This window comes from Anguilla rostrata, chromosome 1 (assembly GCF_018555375.3).
Source record: "Anguilla rostrata isolate EN2019 chromosome 1, ASM1855537v3, whole genome shotgun sequence".
NCBI classification, from domain to species: Eukaryota; Metazoa; Chordata; class Actinopteri; order Anguilliformes; family Anguillidae; genus Anguilla; species Anguilla rostrata.
Window position 1 is genome coordinate 53,935,426 of NC_057933.1, and position 23,708 is coordinate 53,959,133.

Consider the following 23,708-nt stretch of genomic DNA (forward strand, 5'->3'; position numbering starts at 1 on the left):
CAGGGCACGCACACCATTCACTGGCTATACTTTAAGAACATAAACATAAACCAGCATTGCATCACATTACATTTATTGTATGTCGCCTTTATCCAAAGCGACATACAATAATCAGCAGATGCAGGAGCGCCAAACCTGGGTTGGGAACCTCAGAGTAAAATATACATTTACAATTTAACTCTCAGGAATACTAAGGTGTGATATGACCAAGAAGGCACAAAGGGCTCATTTATAACCAAAAACTGTGCTGTTAAGCTAACAAACAACAATGCGAATTGCAACAAAAAAAGTGTCACTAGACCGTTAGCCCATCCTTACACAGCTATGCCTTACACAGATCATCCCAAAAGAAAATACAAAGAAAGAAAGAAAGAAATGATGTCTGAAGGGGATCAAGAGAGCCATGGAGCCAGAACAGGAGACATTGATGTGGAAGTGCGGGCAATGAGTGGGGAGGGCCAGGTGCCCAGAGGCAGCAGGAAAGAGAGGTCTGGTAGGTATGTAGGTTCTGGTGATCTTTTGAAGAAATAACAGAGCTGCCCCTTTAGCTGCCCAATAGGCTGGCACCAAAGTTTTGAATTAGCTGTGAGATGACTGTGGTGGCCAGCAGAGGGAAATAAGCAGTGTAATGACATGCCTGAGCCTGGGGATGATGTATATCAGATGAGATGCATCATTCTGGATGAGCTGCAGAGGTCTGATGGTGCAGGTAGGAAGACCGGCAAGGAGGGAATTGCAGTAGTCCAGGCTGGAGACAGAGGGGACGGAGAGAAAGAGTTGTGTGTCGTCAGTGTAGCAATGATAAGACAGGCTATGTGAGGAGACAGAACCATGGGACAAGAAGAGAGGACCATGGACTGAATTCTGGAATGCTGGTGGGGGGGGGGGTCGCTGTTGAGAGATTTTGGAGTCTTCAAACCAGGTAATCAGGGGGTGGTGGTCAACTGTGTAAATAGCAGCAGAGATGTCAAGGAGGATCAGAATGGAGGAGAGAGAAGCTACCTTTGCAGTGGGGAGTGCAAGGTTGTGTCTGTTGAGTAGTCAGCTCAAAAACTGGTGAGGGTCCCAAAGATTATTTTGAAAGAGGAATGGGTAGTTGATTAAAAAACAGTACATGTTTTGGAAAAAGGGAACCAGAGAGACAGCTACCCTCAATTTCTATTTACACCTGGTTGAAATGATGTGTTATGAGAAGGAAGTTGGTTTTGTGAAGAATTATTTTAAATCAGTGGATGTATATTATTGCCACGTCATGCCACAAAATATTGATAATTTCCCCATCAGCACCATCGAAAATAGAGAAATTCGGCATCATAAAAATTTTCTAACAATAGATGGCGCCCTCTAAATTTTAGCTACTTTTATTCGGCTCTCTCGCCTTTCGGCTCCTGCTCTTTGTGCACTTATTGACTGCCGTATCCCGACCGGTCCTAGTTTTCCAGTTACGAAGCAAGTTAGGATTTATAACAGCCACTGTCTTATTGCTCTGTTAATTTACCGAGCTACTATTTATAACTGTTCATTTTATTGGGTCTCTTATTTGATTGTAAAATGCCTTTCCAATACCCCAACGCGTACCGCGACGAGTCGGTTGTAAGTAGAAACGTGTGCCTATACAGCTAAGGACTGGAGCCGGTATCTGAAATGAATATTCTCATTTGCTTTGTTTCACGTTAACAAGCTAGACTAACTAGAAACCCTGCTCTGCCCACAAGAATGGGCGAGCGAACTCACCAGATATCTGGTTAACGTTAGCTAGCTGCAGTTGGAATTCAGGATCTTTTGTGTATGCTTGTTTGTCAATTCTATTTCTTGCTAGTTTAACTAGAGGTAGTATATACAGTCTCAGTGCTTAGTCAAAATAGCCGCGTTTTAGGTGGCTAGCTAGCTAATTAGCTAAATTAATTGTCATGTATTTGCTAACAATTTAGCGTTTTGCTCTTTATCATTGACTTGGATAATTACGCTAACGTTACATGTTATAGGTAGAGACAACACGGCTAATGCTAGCTAGAATATCAAGTTCATTACTTAGCTACCTGCCAGATTAATCTAACACTAGACTATAACATTTGTTTAGTAGCGTTAGCAATGTATCATAGGTTGTTCTTAAAATACTGGACACTCCTGTATTCACCACTATTTTGTCGCAGTTACAGCTTTTGCTAGAATGTATCGTTACCTCTGGCTGGATAAATTACTTCTTGAAATTTGCCGTGTAGATCACTGTGTAGTGTGTAGCTAGCTATATCTGCGCGGTTGCTGCTTTATCGAGAGTTGAAGTTATTTAAATGTGAACTAATCTAAACGTTAGACCGTGTATAATCTGGTTCATATGTATTTTGGTACCGATCATGTGATTCCTGTCAGGTGGATGACTACCATGGAGAGAAGGTGCCGGACCCCTACAGCTGGCTGGAGGACCCGGACAGCGAGAAGACGCAGGTAAGACAACCAACACCAGCCTGCGGTTCCCCAAACGTGCTTGGCTGATTACGTTAAAGATTTAGGATTAACACACGTTCTGTCGATCCCTATTCACATATGTTTTGTAAGAATAATAAGAAATAGTAAATACTGGAGAAATGGTCAAGCTGTGGATATTTTACTTTAAACCTATGCGAAGAATCTTTTTGATGGACCACATTCTCTGGACATAGCAAGGTGATGGACATGGTGTTGCTTTGTTTTCGAGTAAAGTTTGTTTAATTTTGTTGAAGGTATGGGGCAAAGTAGGCTTTGCTGTAACTTGTCATAATTTCAGTTTGCTTAGTTTGATAGACTGCTCTTTGCTAGTGTGTATTTACAGGTCCATAGATAGTAACCTATATGCTTTGTATATGTACTGTTAATTTGCCTTTTATACTTGTACAATGTTTTTAAGATTTAGGGTCCAAAACTTGATACATGCAGCCATATTGCCATGATAAAACTTCAGCTGGGCATTGTGGGAATGTTTGCAAACGATGTTACCAGTGCCCCTTGTTGATGGTATTACAGTGATTTGGTTTGGCTGTGTTGCAGGCCTTTGTGAACGCCCAGAATCAGCTGACAGTACCGTTTCTGGAGGGCTGTGCCGTCCGGGACCTCTTTAAGGAGCGCATGACTGAGCTGTATGACTACCCCAAATACAGCTGCCCCTTTAAAAGGGGGAGTCGGTATGTGATGGGGGTCGGGGTGGGGTTTGGAGCATAGTTATCCAATCCTGTGATCACATTGAGCAGGTACAAAGCTTCTTCTAGAGGCTGAGCCGTGGGCTTTGTATGAAAGATTACTCAAACCCCTATTGCACCTCCTTTCCCCCCTCTCTTATAGATACTTCCACTTCTACAACACGGGCCTCCAGAACCAGAGCGTGATGTATGTCCAGCAGACCCTGGAGGCAGAGCCGACTATCTTCCTGGATCCAAACACCTTCTCTGAGGATGGCACGGTCGCTTTGAGAGGTGGGAATTAATAGTACTGCTTGATACTGGAGATTAGTAGGGGCCAGATATGGTTGCCACACCACAGATACTTTAAATAGGAATATGTGAAAGATACAAGTTTACAGTGAGGAAGCATGCAACATGTGAAGGATTATGGGATACAGATACTTGGGCATCCCATAATAATAACTTGCTTTACAGTTGTGGTCAGCTGTACCCCTTTTGCACTGGCACATTTGAACTGAGCCGTATTTAACCCCATTTGATCCAAGCTTGTGAGCACGAGTTTGAGTTGCTTTCGCAGTATGCTCTGTTAGCCTGTAACCTGGGGAATTCCAAAAACCGTCCCCTGCATTGCAGTGCATTGTGGGTACCGCTGGCTTTTTAGATAGTTTCAATCATGATGGGTTGAGAGGAGCCGATTTTATTTCTGATGCTGGTATTTAGTTTTTTCCTTAAATAAGGCGCATGCATTTCCCGAACCAGATATGCAGTGTTGATGAATGTAGCCACCAAATGATTAACAGACAAAAAACATGGATTTTCTTGCGAGAACATTATGCCTTGCTTTGTGTTTAGCATTATAGGTGTTTTGTATTTGAAAGGAAATGTAGTTAAAGATTAATTGGGGATAAATATTACCTTGGTTTAAGAAAGTATGGGACTATATAGAGCAGCCTGTAGGCTTTGCATATGTATTGTTAATTTGTTTGTCATCCATGAAAATGTTAGGCTATAACTTAGTTATAACTTGGGCCAAAGTGTCCACAATTTGATGCAAGTTGTCATGTTCTCTAGGTAAAGCTTTAGCTTAGCATTGTGGGAATGTTATCCGTGGGTTTCAGTTTTGCCAGTGTAAAGGGGCTGCTAGTGGATTATCCTTGTTCTGTTTGTCTGTGACCACACTGGCATTTGGACTGGCCTTTCATGGATGAGAGCCAAGCTGTGGTCGAACAGCCTGTCATTATTATTTTGTCCACAAGATGGTATCATGTGAGGGAAAGAAGGTTGGCTTGATATATGTTAAACATTTTGAAACTAGGTCAGACATGTTCTTCATGAATACCTTTTACAACTAGCTGCTCTGAAAAGTAAGACTGTTTCAATGATATTTTGATTTTGGCAGAATGTAGGTTTTATTCTGGAAGAAGTGTTGTCTTTCACAGTGCAGTTACACTAAATAAGACATTTAAATGTTGAAACTAAAATACTGTCTAAAATCCACAAGGCCATACAAATTTGAATCTCTGTTTAACAGATGCCCCACTTAACTTTTCTCAAAAAAGAAAAAAACCTACCAGAGGATTCATTAGTATTCATTTAGTTTACTCTCTGTGGAGTTCTTGAGCTGATTCACTGGACCAATCCTGTCCTTGTGCCGCTATTTTTGGAATTATTTATTTGTTGCTTTCAAGGCGCACTTGCTTGGGGGTTATGCCTATATATAGGCTACTTTCACACCGGTTTCTTTCTGTCTGCTTGTTTTGTTTACCTGCACGCAGTCAAAACGAAGAAGGCGGATGTGAAATCAGCTCATCGTTTAAAAGTTCTGCTGTTGTCATAGATGCCTCTGCCTATTTTGTGTGCGGTTTGTCTTTTGGACAGTCGACGTGACCTAGATCAGTCCATCCATTTCCAAGCTGAATATTATTAGTGTTATGTGCTGGTTTTGCGAATCAGTAGAGTCAGCTCTCCACTCTGATTTGATTGCTATGAAGGAGACATCTTAATAATGCAGCACAAATTTCTTTCTGCTTAAAAAATACCGAATCCTGTGTTACTGAAACCTCTCCAGTGGAAGACTTGTTTTGCCTTTCATCAACAACCACTGTGAAAATTATTTTCATGTCTTTTAGTGGCTAGGCTTTATGCGACACCACTTTGCCATACCAGTGGTGTTTCTAAACTGACACCACTGGGAATCTAATGAACATGCTCACTGGTGGTCTTTCTAAATGGCACTATGAAAATAACATTGAGATAACTGATTCTTCTAATTGTTCTACTCAAGTTCACTGAGAGGGGCTTGGAGATTCTAGTAGTCTAAATCCGTATTTTTACAGGGGGTCCAGTTCTGTTTTTGCCTGCTTACTAATCCAAGCAATTGTTTTTTGTGGGAACTCATTTTGGAGTGGAAGCTAGACAAATATACATCATAGAAATGTCAACATTTAAACAAAATCAGATTAAACATGATTTTCTGGTTGGTAATTCATTTCTTTGATAAGTTGCTGTGGTACAGGCTGAATAATGTACAGCTAGCTTGGCAGTTGCATCAAAATAAGCCTCTACAGAGTGATTAACCCCTTAAGTCCCAGAGTAGGTTTATTTGCATTAATTCAGCTTTTTTATGGTGAAATTTTCCATCAGTCTGGTCACACGATATACAGTTTGAAAGTGTTAAAACTCACGGTTCTACATCCTAAAATGGTTTTAGGATGCCAGTGTTTTGGCGACGGTGGTTCCTTATTTTGTAACACGGGGTGGCGAAACAAGCTTGGGGGTCTTCACCTTCTGTGTGTTCTGGAAAAACGCAGATGTCATGAATCGCTGTAAAGTCAGTGTTTTTATCACAGTAAGGATCCAGCGGAAAAAAAAAACCACGGTGATTTTGTAGGCCAAAGAACATGCTAACTTGGACAAGCATTGACAGAATGTCCATTGTACATGTACAAGCTTTTCTGATGAGTACTGGCCCAACAGTCCCTCAGTAAAGCAGATGAGACACACCGTGCCCCAGCTATTACTAGACCTGTACAGTATAAGGTCTGCCCAGTACACTGCTAGCCAGTGGTGAGATATTATAGTGACAACCAAAGTGCATTTTAGCTGATGAAATCACATTTCTAATGGTATATAGATTGTTAGGCTTGCATGAAAGGACACACATAATTTCTCCTGCGTAGACAAACCATTTGTTTTTGAGTACACATGCTGAAAATGTTGCACACTGGCAAGAAAAGTTCTTCAGGGTTTATCCCTAGAATGGTTGTTGTTTGGGTCCCCTTGGCAACGGGTGTAATGGTAAATGGTAAATGGACTGCATTTATATAGCGCTTTTATCCAAAGCGCTTTACAATTGATGCCTCTCATTCGCCAGAGCAGTTAGAGGTTAGGGGTTAGGTGTCTTGCTCAAGGACACTTCGACATGCCCAGGGCGGGGTTTGAACCGGCAACCCTCCGACTGCCAGACAGTCGGTCTTACCTCCTGAGCTATATCGCCCTATATGGGTGTGAGCACATATGATCTGTGTCTCCCAGGTTATGCCTTCTCGGAGGACGGGGAGTGTTTGGCGTACGGAATAAGCGCGAGCGGCTCGGACTGGGTGGAGATCCGGTTCCTGCGGGTGGAGGGCGCGGTGGAGCTGGAGGACCGGCTGGAGCGCGTCAAATTCAGCTGCATGTCCTGGACCCATGACGGCCGGGGCCTGTTCTACAACTCTTACCCCACCCAGGACGGCAAGAGCGATGGTGAGATGAGATGTGTACACGCACACGGGTGCATGCGCCCACACACACACACACACACACACACACACACACGCACACACACACATACAGCGCATTACGCACAAGCCCTCCCTCACAAACAGACTGCGTGAAGTACACATCTTTTCCTCTGTTGGAGTGCTCATCTTGTTTGCTTCATTTGCCCATAGGCACAGAGACGTCCACAAACCTACACCAGAAGCTGTATTACCATGTTTTGGGTACCCCCCAGTCTCAGGACATCCTGTGCGCAGAGTTCCCCGACCACCCAAAGTGGATGAGTGGTGCTGAGGTAAGGTGTGAAGTGTGAATTGTAGTATACTCCAGACTTGTGTAAAGCATGTGGGAAAATGTACAGTTTAAACTGGTGGAAAGCATTGACACCATCGTGTACGGACAGGTGTGCAGTTTAAACAGGTGTGTGCAGGCAGGTGTGCAGTTTAAACAGGTGTGTGCAGGCAGGTGTGCAGTTTAAACAGGTGTGTGGACGGGTGTGCAGTTTAAACAGGTGTGTGCAGGCAGGTGTGCAGTTTAAACAGGTGTGTGCAGGCAGGTGTGCAGTTTAAACAGGTGTGTAGACGGGTGTGCAGTTTAAACAGGTGTGTGCAGGCAGGTGTGCAGTTTAAACAGGTGTGTGCAGGCAGGTGTGCAGTTTAAACAGGTGTGTAGATGGGTGTGCAGTTTAAACACGTGTGTGCAGGCAGGTGTGCAGTTTAAACAGGTGTGTAGATGGGTGTGCAGTTTAAACAGGTGGGTAGGCAGGTGTGCAGTTTAAACAGGTGTGTGCAGGCAGGTGTGCAGTTTAAACAGGTGAGTAGACTGGTGTGCAGTTTAAACAGGTGCAGAGCGTAGACTCTGCTGTGTGCAGACCAGTCATGGTGTCTGATCTGCGCTGACAGGTGAGAGTCTCCCTCTCTGCAGGTGTCTGATGACGGGCGCTACGTGCTGCTGTCCATCCACGAGGGCTGTGACCCTGTGAACAGGCTCTGGTACTGTGACCTCCAGGACATCCCCCAGGGCATCACGGGTGAGCTGCCCCTGCCTAACACGATCTGCTTCAGGGTTCCCGTTGGAGGGGTGTTCAGACAAGGGAATCGCACAATATGGCCTCAATAGGGAAACTTTGATGCTCAGTGAAATTGCTATAAGAGCCAAAACTGCTGCTGTAAGTGCTCCTGAGAATGTGGTTTACTGAAAGATGTTTTTTAATCCCCAATGGCATTGACCCTTAAATTATTCCAGTATCAACATTTTGTTTTTTTTAGTCCCAAACAATAAAAAAAAAAAAAAAAAATGTTTTAATTGACATGTTCATGTTATGTATTTAAATAGGGGTTTACCTGGGTTGTGGTCATTTTGTACAAAATGCCACAGAAACAGCTTTTACAACGCTGACGGTCTAGGGCCCCCTGTTAAAGCCAACGCCAAACCCCCGATGTCTGAGGGCGAGGGAGAGAAATCGGGCAGAAACACGGCAGCGCGAACCGCAGGATGTCGCCGTTGCCTGGTTACGGGCCAGATATCACGGTGCGAGCGCTCGGCTGAGCGCGGATCGCGCCTCGAAACGGCGAGGGGCGGGGGGGAGCGTTCCTGCGTGCGACACGCGGCCCCTCAGGCCCTCGTCGGCCGCGGAAACTCGCTGGGCTCGGTCGCGCCCCGATCCGCCGCCGACGGAGCCGAGAGCCGAGCCCCGGGGGCGGGGGGGGGGGTGCGGGGGGGTTATTAATATTCATGAGACGGCGAAACGCAATCAGAGGCCCCCGCAGATAATCTGGCGGATAATGAAGCGGGTGACTCAGGCGGGCGCCCGGACGTGCGGCGGCGCTGATTCCCTTTGTTTGCGCTGATTGGGGGACGTGTTTGTGTGATTGTTGGAGTGCGCTTGATGAAGCGGAGCCGGGGCTAATCAGACGCGCCTTTCTGCCGCCGAGCGGAGGGGGTCGCACTCAGCCCTGATTCATCACCCTTCACAGGCGCTGCCTAAATCTAATCAGAGGCGAGGCCGCGCACGGCGCCCCTCTCCGTCCCCCGCCTCCGCGGCTGCGCCCGCACCTTCACCGAGCGCTCGACTGCGTTAATAAAAAAAACAGGTTCAGGAATTAAAATTGAATATATCTTTCACGACTTATGCCAGATCCTCAAAGGTTTGCATTTACATGAAAATCTTTGAGAAATTACGATAAAAATTTATGATATTTAGAGAAATGGGTCACCAGATTTACAGTAAAAGGGCTTTGCTATACCCTGGATGATTTCTCAAAAGAAGGTTTACCTTTTCCTGCAAAAGAGTTTGTGCCTTCCTTTGAATATTCAAAAGGTGGCCTATCTGTGTTTCTCCCTGTTGAATTCATCACACTGGTCACGCCTGAGTGTTAATTGAACTGTTTGTTCCAAATGTCTGAAATGTACTCGGGTCATAGTCCCGAGATCATGGGCAGGGCCTGTTCTCTGTGTGCTTCATTTCCCTTGGGCATTTGTCATCTCTTTGACAGGTCTGTTGCCGTGGGTGAAGCTGATTGACAACTTCGATGCAGAGTACGAGTATGTTACAAACGAGGGTTCCGTCTTCACGTTTAAGACCAACCTTCACGCCCCTCGGTATCGCCTCATCAACATTGACTTCAGCCATCCCGACATGGCCGACTGGAAGGAGCTCATCCCACAACACGACAAGGATGTCATCGGTAAGAGTGCCTACACCCTGTGTCACGTGTTTATACTGCGCCAAGTCCGCAGTGCATCCCCCAGTAGAGCACAGAGCTCACATACGGGGGTTTGGACTCTGTGCCCTTTGCTCAGATCCTGATACCTAAACTGCCTGTTGCTGCTCTCGTTACTACTTTAAACACTGCTCTGACCACTGCTCCACACTGCTGCTCTGACCACTGCTCCACACTGCTGCTCTGACCACTGCTCCACACTGCTGCTCTGACCACTGCTCCACACTGCTGCTCTGACCACTGCTCCACACTGCTGCTCTGATCACTGCTCCACACTGCTGCTCTGGCCACTCCTCCACACTGCTGCTCTGGCCACTGCTCCACATTACAGTTTTAACTGCCACTCAACATTGCTATTATAAACCAATTGATGCATGTGCATGCGCTGGACTGTAAGGGGGTGCATGTGCGTGTTTGAGTGGGTATGAGTGTGTCTGCTGCTGCCCTTACAGACGCTCGTGAGAGCTGAGCGTGTCACGAGCCTCTCTGTCATTACGAGGCGCATAAACGTCTGCTCCCCGCTGCCACGCATCCGCGGCTCAACGACCGCAAAATTCATCCGTAACCATGAGTTAAGGGCCATTTCATGGAGCTGTGCGCGGCGGGCTAGCGGAGCGTGCCGCCAGAGAAATTAATTTCCTGCTCCCCCTCACGGGGGTTACGGTGTGGGGGTGAGATGCATGCACGCGCCATCAGTCATGGGGGGCGGCGGAGCGGAGGGGAGGGGTGTAAATCCGTGATTTAGCATCGCGCTCAGTGACGGGCGCGTGGGAGCGGGGACGCCGAAGTCCTCTTCCTGTTGATTTAGGGAGCCTTGGCTCCATGTGTCACCCATGCAGACAGCCTGCTTTTGTACGGGGCGGGGGAGACTCCGTGCAGCAGGAGCATCTTTTTATTTATTTGAAAACGAAAGCAATTTCATTTCGCACTGCCTCGCAGAGACGGGGAGGTAAATAAATAACACGCGGACTGGGTGTCTGTGCTGTGTGTAGACATTTTTGTTCATTGCCTGGTCCTGCCGTGGAAATAAGTCAGTTTGGAGGCCGCAAAGATGTACAGCAGGGGTGGCCAGCCCTGGTCCTGGAGAGATACAAGGTGTGCTATTTATCACGGTTATGAGGGGAGGAATTACAACAGTGGCAGTCCAGTTATCTCACTACAAGGCTGGGATGGTAGCCGGTGTCAGGGTTAAAATGAAAACCCGCAGACCCTGAGGTTCATTAAACCAGCGTTGGCCTCACGAGGCCTGGTGAGTCAGAACCCACACAGCCGATGAGCATCTCTAGTGAGTGCTTCCTGGATTTACAAGAAGGCTGGTGTGCTTCTTGACAGTTGAAGTAGAATTTTTCAGGTCGTGCTGTGGCGACATTGTGTCATGTCACCGAGCAGCACTCGAGCCAGAAACTGTTGATAGGTTTGTGTTCCTGGCCAAAAACTTGTATGAGCGTCTGAGCAGACCGAAGAAGTTTGGCTTACACAAGAGTCAGGATCCGTGCACACCAGCATAAAAGGGAATACTTCAAAAATGATTTTATGTTTAAGAAGCCATTTTTTCCCTGTTAATTTGCACTCGGTCACTCCTCTGACTAGCTTGTGGTTTGGTTCAGGTTGCTGGGTGATTCCAACCTTGGCCCCCCTCCCTTAAGTGGCTTTAGCTACGGGATTCCACAGAGGCTGTGTGGAAATCGTGGCTCTGAACTGTCATAGGGTTCGGGAGCCAGGTAACACTTTTCCCGAGCTGTGATTTTCAGGTGAAAAGCGCTGAATGATAATAGCGTGGAGGCTTCGTTTGCGGAGGCAGTCTTGAAGTGGCCTTTTGAAGCGCTTTGATGTGCTGTTTCTGGCACAAGCCCTCCCGCAGAAAGGCCCTTTGGCAGCGAGGGCCGGGTGAATATTTGCCCACCGCGTCTCCTGTAAAGGGGAAAAAAAGGGCAAGAAGGACTGTTCATCAGGAAGAATAAAGGTGTGTGGCTGAGATGGAGAGAAAAGGTCAGATAACAGCTCTCCCTTCATGCATCGCTCCCCCTTTGTCTCGAGGAGCCAGAGGCCCTTTCATTTCCCTCCTTCGTGGACCCGAACGCAGATCGCCCGCCCCGATTATCCCAGCGGGCTGAAGTCGGTCCAGAGACGACAGGGCGGGCTGCGTGCTTTTTCTGTTTGCCACTTTTGTTTTCTCGCCGGGAGAGCAGCCCAGAGATGGTCTGACAGCGAGAGAGGAAATGAAAGCCGACGCCGCTCGCTGTCGTTTGTTTGTTTGTGTGTTCTCTACTGTGGAGAGACATTTGAGTAAACGCCTCTGTTTAATCAGTGTGTGTCCTGACTGCTGCCAACATGATTGCTCAGACTGCTCCAATTTGTACTGGAGGTGATTGTTTTGAGGTGGAATCAGTGAAATAAGTGAACAAAAATGTGTTTTTTTTAATGTGTTTCATACACAATAGTTCTGCTGTTGGATAAATGGACTAGCCAGCAAATTTCATAGCCTCTCTGTGGAATACATTGTTTTCAGTTTTGGCATTTGTTGCTATATGAACCAAGAGCATTTTGAATGTTAAAAGTTCACAATTTTTTCCCTCACCTATTAATACATTTTTTTGTACGTTATATATGAATTAATAATGCATTTGTATTATCCAATGAAAAATGGCCAACAGGAGTAAAACAGTACCTTCTCATTATGTACTGAGGTACCAAAGCTCATTCTACCTCATGCAGCTTAATTGTCCCGAAAGAATGAATGTTTGTGTGTGCCGTATTTTTATGGAAAATATTTTTCCGCGTTTTTTTCATCCCTCAGTGTTAAGATATTTAAAGCGATTAACCACTGCATCACTTTTTGAAAGGTTTGAGATGATACAAATTTGACGCCTGACCCCCCCTTCTCATGCTCTCTCTCCCTGTCTCCCAGTGTTTGCCACCTGCTCGTACGCCACCTGCCTGTTTGTCTGCTTCCTGCACGATGTGAAGAACGTGCTGAAGATGTACCGCTTGGAGACGGGGGCGGAGCTCCGCACCTTCCCGCTGGACGTGGGGTCCGTGGTGGGCTTCACCGGGCGCAAGAAGGACTCGGAAATCTTCTACTACTTCACCTCTTTCCTCTCCCCAGGTACGGGAAGCGCCGCGTCACATGTCCCGCATCACATGACACGCGGTCACTTCCTGTGTAAATGACCGTAACCCTAACCCAACAACCATCAGGTTACAGATCCTTCTGATTATACCATCTCATCCCTTTTGATTGATAAAGGCTATGGAGAATACATTGTAACCATTGACGTAGTACGTGCTAAAATAGCATAGACCACTGCTCCACCCAAAAATGAGGTTTAAGATTTCACAGTATTCTGGGGTGCAGTGTCAGCACTGTTAATACAATGCTGAAACGGTGTTTTGAAACAATGCTGTGCCCCAGAATATTGGCGTGCTTAGGTTGAGACTTGAACAGATATACACACTTGGCCTACTTTGACAGGACTGCTCGATGAAACTGTGCCCAACAAGGTCTGGAAGTTTTTGAGTAACTGTGGCATTATATTTGGAAAGAGCTGCTACTGTCGAGTTTTTCAAATGTAAGTTTTTGGCGCTTTGAGCGCTCCAGATAACTCTGTTGGATCAGGGTGAGCTGCAGCGGGTATCTGGAGAACTCGTCAAATCTCTGCTAAACTGTCTGGGTGGATAGCTGTCCGTATAAGTGGAAACATCAATTTCACTTTTGGATGAACTGTCCATTTGAATATGAATTAGTCATGCAGTGAATAGCACAGAGGTCTTCTCTAATAAACCTCATCACTGGTGTGGAGACTGCAGCCAGGTCACGTGTTTGGGAGCTGGCGGTCGTGCGTCTGAGGTCTCCCTGTGCTGCGTTTGGCTGGAAGGCTGCGTACAGGCCTGGAGAAGCCGGCTCCCCTCGGACCTCCTCCCGCTAACGTGGCCACGCCCGTCTCTCACGCCGCCGTGAGCAGTGCGGCGGCGTGTGAAGGTCTCTCCCCTCCGCCGTGTAAAAAGAGCGCGCTCCACGGGGGTCCGTTTACCCATCCACCCAAACTGCCTTCTCTCCCACCTGTTTCTCCTCAGAGCGTAGCGAACCCAGCGGCTTAGTCACCTGTGTGTCTGAAAGCAGCTAATGCCTCTGGTGTCCTTCAAAAAAACGTATATCCACAAGACAGGTTCATTCTCACTAATTACTTTATGTAATTACATTTCTTTTCCCCTGGGTTCCCCAAAAACATGGTGTCTAGTCACGCGGGCTTTGAACCAGTATATTAGTCCTCGAGTTATGAGACCTTTGTAGTTTATCGAGCTGGATGAGAACTTGTTAAAATTGAACCAAAAAATGGATGTTCAGGCCTGCACAACACGGACCGCATGTAAATGTGAATGTGTATCGACGCCCTTATTCCCTGCGGTGCCGTGAAGTCTTCTCCCTCTTTATTGCCGTATGTAGACCGGAGCAGGGCTCTGCTTTCTCAGGACCTCTGTGTGGGGAGAGAGGGCTCGCACTCACAAAGGCTGTCTGGCCCAATTTCGTACTTCAAATGTCAGAAAAGTTAGGTCTGTTCTAATGGCAAAACTACACCGAAAGTGTAAACGAAGAGCACTTTCAAACTTCTGCCTGCAGAACATGTCCCTTACCCTTCTCACGTAGTCTCGTAGCTCCCATATATGTATATATATATCTCTGCTGTAGCAGCTATTTGTTTACAGATGGCCAACTGAAGGAAAGCCGCTCACAGCACTACTGATACTAAGGCTGGAGCGCCGTGGCTGAAGGTGAGCCAGCCTTTCGTGGGGAGATCTCCTCAGTGCCCGAGCGTTAACGCGTGTGAAATGTTCCGTGCAGCTCGCCGGAATTCGGCGGGACAGAACGTCGCTTGTGAAATGGAGCTTAGCGACGGCGCGGCCGCTAGCAATCTGATGGGCCCTGCTTGGCAGGCCGCGCGTCCAGCATAGAGGAGCCGGCGGCGCCTGCGTCTGAGCAACCGCGCGTGAGCGCGTTTCTCTCCCCCTCATCCGGGCGCGTTACCCACCGCGCATAAGGCTGCTGCCAAACGTGTGCGCGCCGATCGCCATTGCCATCTAATGATATTTAAATGTGCTTCTGAACATGGTTGAATGCCTGCATTTTTATGGTGAGGATTTTCGAAGTGCAGTTATGAGGACTGTTGACAGCCTTGGTGCTCACTGCATGACGATCTGAGTAGACGGACAGACAGCTGGACTCTTCTTCTCTCCCTCTCTCCCTCTCTCCTCTCTGCTTTCTCCATCTCCCTCTCCTCTCCTGTCTCCCCTCTCCCTCTTTCAGACACCCAGATTAAAGCAGACCGATGAATACTCCCCCCATCTCTCTGTAACAGGCCCTGTTTTTTTTTGTCTGTGACAGTGTGGCCAGTGGGCCGCCATGGCAGTGATTCACCGCCCTGGGGGGCTCGACAGCTCCGTCCAGGCGGGTCACATGTCAGATGTGTGCTTGCACCCCCCTCCAATTAGGCGCTGGGTGTCCCCCTGAACCCCTGCCTCCTGGCAGATTGTTAGCAGCATGTCACCTGGTGTGGAGGGGTCCTACTGTATGTGCCAAAAGGGAAGATTGTATTTGTGAGCTGCTGGTTAAAGCGGCTATGTTAACAAGGTGCGTCTGAGCGAGAGGGTCTTTCTCTCTCGCTCTCTCCATTTCTGTTTTTACCTCCGATAACTCTTCCTCTCCCTCACTCTGCTTGCTTTTGCTTGTTCTCTTTCAGCCTCCCCTCAGTCTCCCTTTTTCTTTCTCCTTCTCTCACTCTCTCCCTCTCCCTCCCCTCCCTCCCTCTCTCTTCTTCCCCTCTCTCTGTCTCCCTCTCTTCCTCTCTTTTCCCCTCTCTCTCACCCCCCCTCCCTCTGTATCTGTTCCTCTCTCCCTCTCTCTCTGTCCCTCTCTTCTCTCTCTCTCTCTCTCTTTCTCTCTCTGTCTCTCTGTCCTCTCTCTCTCTCCCCCTCTCTCCCCCTCTGTCTCTGTCCCTCCCTTCTCTGTCTCCCCCTGTCTCTCTCTGTGCTGTGGGCTGGGTAGCAGAGCGCATTCCCCTGTCTCTCTCTGTGCTGCTGGGCTGGGTAGCAGAGCGCATTCCCCCTGTCTCTCTCTGTGCTGTGGGCTGGGTAGCAGAGTGCATTCCCCCTGTCTCTCTCTGTGCTGTGGGCTGGGTAGCAGAGCGCATTCCCCCTGTCTCTCTCTGTGCTGTGGGCTGGGTAGCAGAGCGCATTCCCCCTGTCTCTCTCTGTGCTGTGGGCTGGGTAGCAGAGCGCTCTCCCCCTGTCTCTCTCTGTGCTGTGGTGCTGTGGGCTGGGTAGCAGAGCGCATTCCCCCTGTCTCTCTCTGTGCTGTGGTGCTGTGGGCTGGGTAGCAGAGCGCATTCCCCCTGTCTCTCTCTGTGCTGTGGGCTGGGTAGCAGAGCCCATTCCCCCTGTCTCTCTCTGTGCTGGGTAGCAGAGCGCATTCCCCCTGTCTCTCTCTGTGCTGTGGGCTGGGTAGCAGAGCGCTCTCCCCCTGTCTCTCTCTGTGCTGTGGGCTGGGTAGCAGAGCGCTCTCCCCCTGTCTCTCTCTGTGCTGTGGGCTGGGTAGCAGAGTGCATTCCCCCTGTCTCTCTCTGTGCTGTGGGCTGGGTAGCAGAGCGCATTCTCCCTGTCTCTCTCTGTGCTGGGTAGCAGAGCCCATTCCCCCTGTCTCTCTCTGTGCTGTGGTGCTGTGGTGCTGGGTAGCAGAGCCCATTCCCCCTGTCTCTCTCTGTGCTGTGGGCTGGGTAGCAGAGCGCATTCTCCCTGTCTCTCTCTGTGCTGGGTAGCAGAGTGCCATTCCCCCTGTCTCTCTCTGTGCTGGGTAGCAGAGCGCATTCCCCCTGTCTCTCTCTGTGCTGTGGGCTGGGTAGCAGAGCCCATTCCCCCTGTCTCTCTCTGTGCTGGGTAGCAGAGCGCATTCTCCCTGTCTCTCTCTGTGCTGTGGTGCTGGGTAGCAGAGCCCATTCCCCCTGTCTCTCTCTGTGCTGTGGTGCTGTGGGCTGGGTAGCAGAGCGCATTCCCCCTGTCTCTCTCTGTGCTGTGGTGCTGTGGGCTGGGTAGCAGAGCGCATTCCCCCTGTCTCTCTCTGTGCTGTGGGCTGGGTAGCAGAGCGCATTCCCCCTGTCTCTCTCTGTGCTGTGGGCTGGGTAGCAGAGCCCATTCCCCCTGTCTCTCTCTGTGCTGTGGGCTGGGTAGCAGAGCGCATTCCCCCTGTCTCTCTCTGTGCTGTGGGCTGGGTAGCAGAGCGCATTCCCCCTGTCTCTCTCTGTGCTGTGGGCTGGGTAGCAGAGCCATTCCCCTGTCCTCTCTGTGCGTGGGCTGGTAGCAGAGCGCATTCCCCCTGTCTCTCTCTGTGCTGTGGGCTGGGTAGCAGAGCCCATTCCCCTGTCTCTCTCTGTGCTGTGGTGCTGTGGGCTGGGTAGCAGAGCACATTCCCCCTGTCTCTCTCTGTGCTGTGGGCTGGGTAGCAGAGCGCATTCCCCCTGTCTCTCTCTGTGCTGTGGTGCGTGGGCTGGGTAGCAGAGCCATTCCCCCTGTCTCTCTCTGTGCTGGTGCAGGGCTGGTGCGAGCGCCATTCCCCCTGTCTCTCTCCTGTGCTGTGGGCTGGGTAGCAGAGCGCCTCCCCCTGTCTCTCTCTGTGCTGTGGGCTGGGTAGCAGAGCGCATTCCCCCTGTCTCTCTCTGTGCTGTGGTGCTGTGGTGCTGGGTAGCAGAGCGACATTCCCCTGTCTCTCTCTGTGCTGTGGGCTGGGTAGCAGAGGCATTCCCCCTGTCTCTCTCTGTGCTGTGGGCTGGGGTACAGAGCGCATTCCCCCTGTCTCTCTCTGTGCTGTGGGCTGGGTTAGCAGAGCGCATTCCCCCTGTCTCTCTCTGTGCTGTGGCTGGGTAGCAGAGCGCATTCCCCCTGTCTCTCTCTGTGCTGTGGGCTGGGTAGCAGAGCGCATTCCCCCTGTCTCTCTCTGTGCTGTGGGCTGGGTAGCAGAGCGCATTCCCCCTGTCTCTCTCTGTGCTTGGTGTGGGCTGGGTAGCAGAGCCCATTCCCCCTGTCTCTCTCTGTGCTGTGGGCTGGGTGGTAGCAGAGCGCATTCCCCCTGTCTCTCTCTGTGCTGTGGGCTGGGTAGCAGAGCGCATTCCCCTGTCTCTCTCTGTCTGTGGGCTGGGTAGCAGAGCCCATTCCCCTGCCTCTCTCTGTGCTGTGGGCTGGGTAGCAGAGCGCATTCCCCCTGTCTCTCTCTGTGCTGTGGGCTGGGTAGCAGAGCCCATTCCCCTGTCTCTCTCTGTGCTGTGGTGCTGTGGGCTGGGTAGCAGAGCGCATTCCCCCTGTCCTCTCTCTGTGCTGTGGCTGGGTAGCAGAGCGCCATTCCCCCTGTCTTCTCTGTGCTGTGGTGCTGTGGGCTGGGTAGCAGAGCCATTCCCCCTGTCTCTCTCTGTGCTGTGGGCTGTGGGTAGAGAGCCATTCCCCCTGTCTCTCTCTGTGGCTGTGGGCTGGGTAGCAGAGCGCATTCCCCCTGTCTCTCTCTGTGCTGTGGCTGGGTAGCAGAGCGCATTCCCCCTGTCTCTCTCTGTGCTGTGGGCTGGGTAGCAGAGCGCATTCCCCTGTCTCTCTCTGTGCTGTGGGCTGGGTAGCAGAGTGCATTCCCCCTGTCTCTCTCTGTGCTGTGGTGCTGTGGGCTGGGTAGCAGAGCCATTCCCCCTGTCTCTCTCTGTGCTGTGGTGCTGTGGCTGGTAGCAGAGCGCATTCCCCCTGTCTCTCTCTGTGCTGTGGGCTGGTAGCAGAGCGCATTCCCCTGTCTCTCTCTGTGCTGTGGGCTGGGTAGCAGAGCACATTCCCCCTGTCTCTCTCTGTGCTGTGGGCTGGGTAGCAGAGCGCTTCCCCCTGTCTCTCTCTGTGCTGTGGTGCTGTGGGCTGGGTAGCAGAGCGCATTCCCCCTGTCTCTCTCTGTGCTGTGGGCTGGGTAGCAGAGCATTCCCCCTGTCTCTCTCTGTGCTTGTGCGTGGCTGGGTAGCAGAGCCATTCCCCCTGTCTCTCTCTGTGCTGGTGGTGCGGTGGGAGCAGAGCGCTTCCCCTGTCTCTCTCTGTGCTGTGGTGCTGTGGGCTGGGTAGCAGAGCCCATTCCCCCTGTCTCTCTCTGTGCTGTGGGCTGGGTAGCAGAGCGCATTCCCCCTGTCTCTCTCTGTGCTGTGGGCTGGGTAGCAGAGCGCATTCCCCCTGTCTCTCTCTGTGCTGTGGGCTGGGTAGCAGAGCGCATTCCCCCTGTCTCTCTCTGTGCTGTGGGCTGGGTAGCAGAGCGCATTCCCCCTGTCTCTCTCTGTGCTGTGGGCTGGGTAGCAGAGTGCATTCCCCCGTGGCTCTTCTCTGCTCATCTGTTAGGATCTCATTAAAAGTCCTCAGGAACAGAAATGAGACGTTTCTCAGGCAGCCTGTTCAGCCTGCTCATTTTAATGAAGTATTTTATCTCAATCAGGACTCCCAAGGCTGGGAGTGTAAATGGCAGTATGTGTTTAGAATGGTGATGATTCGTAAGCTCTTCTTCTATGGGCTCATCTTACTAGAACTTTAAATGAGCCTGAAAGATTTCAGCCCGACCCGTCCAAGAGCCCCCGTGTTGCAGCATTTTGAAAGCCCAAACTGATCTGAAGCCAATTTTAACTTTAATAAATAAGTCAGTACAGTAGATACACCCTGGTTTCAGGTATCTTTGATATTTTGTTTGGGGAAGAATTGGCAAATCTGCTTATAATACACAATTTTGTACTTGTCTTTTTCCATAGTCGCTTAAAACAATGGGAAGTTTGTGAGCTTGTTTTAAAAAATCTGGTCGTTTCTTTGGAAATGTAACAAGCGACCTGTTTTTCCACGGCAATGGTTACTTTCACGACAATCGACACACCCCCCCCCCCCTCCCCCCATCCCCCGGTCCACAATCACTCTATTCCCTGCTTGCTTGGACTTGTTTTTGAAAGTGAGGTTGCTTAATCTAGTTGTCTCCTAAAAGTTTGCAACCTGGGGGATCACAGTATTTGCATTTTACCATCCCCCCGCTTTTGTTTGCAGCTCAATCTAAAACCCTGTAAAAGGTTTGTCCAGACCTTGGATTTTCTTTTCGGTGTCTGCTGTCTCACGTCGTACTCCCCTGACAATAGCTTTCTCTCCGAGGCATTCATTCTGTCACTTGCGTAGCTTAACTTAGACTAACTTGTCTGCTGCTGCCATCCAGCTTGTTCCATGTTTTGCACTGAAAATTTAAAGGGCTTGCTACAGAGAACCCGTCCTGAACCGAGCCTGATGTAAAATGACTGGTCCTGGTCCCGGTCCTGGTCGGGTTTTATCAGGCCTCTGTTTGATACTACAGTAGCGAGTCATACTGCGGTCAGCACCAGAGCAAGGGGAATTCACCCCGCCTGTCCAGCAGGACTCCACTCTGAACCTGCCTCCTGGATCCGTCGGGCAGTCCAGTGTTTGGACAGTCTTGCTCGGTACTCTGGTGCTGGGAGCTGAGACCGTAGTTAGGCCTATATATAACTGCTAATCATTCAGAACGTCTAGGTTAGTGCTGTTTGCAAAATAGAGCTTTAAAATTGAAATGACGTGTTGCACTCATGATTCATTCTTTGCGCTTGGAAAGTACAGCAGATGCAATGCCAGGCGGCATTAGGCTATGAAATAGGCAGGATCTTTTGTGTACACAACTGTTTTTTTGTAAGCCATGCCCATTTCCAGATTTCTATCCGAGTACAGACACCGATGATTTTGTTTTTGAATGGATGCAAATAAAGATAGTGTTACCTCTGCATACCTCTATTCTGTTTATATTATATACATTTATCAGTTAGGAATAGGAGTTTCTGATGCCTGTGACCGACACTACTAATCTAGATAGCGGACATTCATCTTCTCCTTGAATGACCTCTGCTGGAAGTAGTGTGGGACGGGGGTGGGGGGGGGGTATTCTGGACCAGGCTCAATGCTCTACCCTTCAGCTTTACCTCTCTGGGGCATTGGCATTTTGAAAGTGGGACAGGCAGGTGTTATGGGGACTTGGGCGGTGGTCCAGGGATTCGGGGGGTTCAGATTGATGGATAGTTCTCTGCCCCAGGCGGAGAAAAGGCGGAGCTGGCCCAGATTTCTGGCCCGACACCCTTCCAGACCGCGTTCTCGTTTCTCCTCCCCTCTCCCCATCCTGTTTTTTTCCCCTCTGCCCGTACCCCTTTCTCTCTCCCCGTCTCCCTCCTTTATCGCCCCCGCCTCTCTAACTTCCCTCTCTCTCTTTCTCCTCAGCCATCATCTACCACTGCGACCTGACCCGGGAGCCGCTGGAGCCCCATGTGTTCCGGGAGGTGACGGTGAAGGGGTTCACCCCGGAGGACTACCAGACCACGCAGGTGGGCAGCCCGCGTCCGTGCGGCCTCCGCCCCGCGCTCTTCCTCTGAGGGGCGGGGGCTGCTGGGAGCTCCGCGGGGGGGGCGGCGGGCGCCTGACCTGCTGGGGTTTCGGGGGATGAGGCTCTGGACCTGCTGGGGGTTTCGGGGGACGGGGACGGCGAGCTTTGATTGGCGCGCTGTGGCAGAGGGCTCTTCCTCTCCGGGGAGGATCTAAGAATAACGGCGCCGGGCTCTGGCTGGGGCGCACTCCACACGCCGTCTGTTGCGGACGCTAAGCAAACTGCGCCGCTAATTGGCTCTGCGCGCTTGTGCGAGCACTTTGTGTGCGGGTGTGTGTGTGTGTGTGTGTGTTTCTGCACGTGTGTCTGTGTGTGTGTGTGTGTGTGTGTGTGTGCTGATTGAAGCTCTCGGCAAAGGCTTTGCTCAGTTCTCTCTACCCCCCATGCCTCTCTCCTCTCTCTGTACTGGGACGTGTTTCTTCGCCCCAGACCTGGCCCTCCTTCAGCAGATTAATGAAGTGCACACAATCCCTGCTGTCACAATCCACAGCTGACATGCAGCCATTTAGAATGAGCTGGAGATGCATACATGCACAGACTGGTGCTCACACACTCACATACGCACGCACGCACGCACGCACACTCGCACTTTCACACTCTCGCTCTCTCACTCTCTCTTTCACTCTCTCACACACTCTTTCTCACTCACTCTCTCTCGCTTGCACACACTCTCTTGCTCGCTCTTGCTCTCTCTCTCTCTCCCTCCCTCCTTCCTAGGAGCAAATCTTTGGGTCCTGTTCTGTCTCATACTCTCTTGCAACAGCCATTGAAGGCAAATGCGGATGTGCACTGGCCCTATTAACTGCACTGTAAACTATGAGGTTTCTGAGCTATAAACCCATGGCACAGTGTCTGTCTGTGTGTCTGCTTGCTTGCACATGTACAGGGAGCAGTTATGATACTAATGTTGATCTCCTCTGCTCCTTAGAATGTGAAGGAGCCTCTGGTATCTGGTTCTATTAATAGAGGTGCAGAGAGTTTGATATCCTTAGCGTGTGTGTTTTGTGTGTGTGTCTGTGTGTGTCTGTGAGGGTATGCTTTCATGTGGGATGTTTACTGTGGTTCTCATGAGTAATGGAAGCTGGTCATTGGTGAATCCCTGGTTGGGGGAGGGGAGACAGGGAGGCCGAAGCAGAAAAAGACATTGGCCGATTCCGTTCTCTGAGTGGGTCTGACAGCCCAGGCATGTCGCTCCTCAGTCCTAAGACCTTAGCCATCATCACAACAAGTGGAACGGTGGGGCCTGTGGAATGGGTCAAAGTTCTATAGTTCTATTGCCAGGCAACCGTTTTGCCTTGTATCAACACTTGAACATGCAGTATTTTCTTACATTAGTTCCAGTGCTGACCTTCCACCACTTGCTTCTGAAAGCCACTTAAGCCACTTCAACCTCTAAAGCCCCTTTGCTTGGCACTGAAGCCTGATTGGTCAGCACAGACATTGACAGCTGTGGCGAATGATTGGTTTAAGAGGTGATGGTTGTTGTGATGGTGTTCAGTAGCATTGCAATGGACCTTCATGGGAATTCTCTTTGTGTGTTGGTGGCCTGCAGGTATTTTACCCCAGTAAAGATGGCACTCAGATCCCCATGTTTATCGTTCACAAGAAGGGCATTAAGCTGGATGGATCCCACCCTGCCTTTCTCTATGGATATGGAGGATTTAATATCTCCATTACACCTAGCTACAGGTAAGCCCTGCCCCATTACACATAGCTACAGGTAAGACCTGTCCCATTGCATGCAGCTACAGGTAAGACCTGTCTCATCATATATAGCTACAGGTAAGCCCTGTCCCATCACACCTAGCTACAGGTAAGACCTGTCCCATTGCACGCAGCTACAGGTAAGACCTGTCTCATCATATATAGCTACAGGTAAGCCCTGTCCCATCACACCTAGCTACAGGTAAGACCTGTCCCATTGCACGCAGCTACAGGTAAGACCTGTCTCATCATATATAGCTACAGGTAAGCCCTGTCCCATCACACCTAGCTACAGGTAAGACCTGTCCCATTGCACGCAGCTACAGGTAAGACCTGTCTCATCACATATAGCTACAGGTATGACTTGTTCCATCACACCTAGCTACAGGTAAGACCTGTCCCATGACACCTAGTTACAGGTAAGACTTGTCCCATCACACACAGCTACAGGTAGAACTGGACCATTACGCATAGCTACAGGTAGGACCTGATCCATTACAACTGGAACTGCTGCTTAGCTAGAGCATACATTGCTACAGTACAGAAACAGTATTCACCATTACATATGGCTACAGGAAGGCTTCTACAGGAAGGGCTATCATATCTAGTTAAAACTAAGAGGCTGGAGTCTTGTCCTCAATACTTCACTCAAGTGTGGTTTTTCTGTACAGATTTGGTGGGGTGGGGTGGGGGGGTTGGGGATAAAGCCTGTAAAATAAAAAATAAAAAAAGGTCACCTTGACTGCCTGCCAGCTCTCGTGGGGAAAGTTATTTTAGCCCACTGAAGCCCTGCGCTTGGCTAACATTTGAGGGGAGCAATTTGTCTCGCTCATGGAAACTTCTAGCATCCACAGAGTCAGAAACATGATCTCTCATTAGTATTCACGATTCTCAGGCAGCAGA

General features: G+C 49.8%; 1 protein-coding gene across 1 annotated transcript in view; it reads left to right on the plus strand.

The window, feature by feature from the left end:
• The first annotated feature begins 1,398 nt into the window (after positions 1–1,398).
• LOC135259018 (prolyl endopeptidase-like) overlaps positions 1,399–23,708 on the plus strand; it is a 29,909-nt gene continuing 7,599 nt past the window's right edge. The window contains exons 1-11 of the mRNA XM_064342832.1: positions 1,399–1,593; positions 2,371–2,445; positions 3,025–3,158; positions 3,316–3,446; positions 6,690–6,899; positions 7,088–7,209; positions 7,839–7,944; positions 9,410–9,601; positions 12,546–12,743; positions 20,939–21,042; positions 22,654–22,790. Of these exons, the coding sequence (XP_064198902.1) occupies positions 1,552–1,593; positions 2,371–2,445; positions 3,025–3,158; positions 3,316–3,446; positions 6,690–6,899; positions 7,088–7,209; positions 7,839–7,944; positions 9,410–9,601; positions 12,546–12,743; positions 20,939–21,042; positions 22,654–22,790 (1,451 nt within the window). The 5' untranslated portion in view covers positions 1,399–1,551. The remainder of the gene's footprint in view (positions 1,594–2,370; positions 2,446–3,024; positions 3,159–3,315; positions 3,447–6,689; positions 6,900–7,087; positions 7,210–7,838; positions 7,945–9,409; positions 9,602–12,545; positions 12,744–20,938; positions 21,043–22,653; positions 22,791–23,708) is intronic.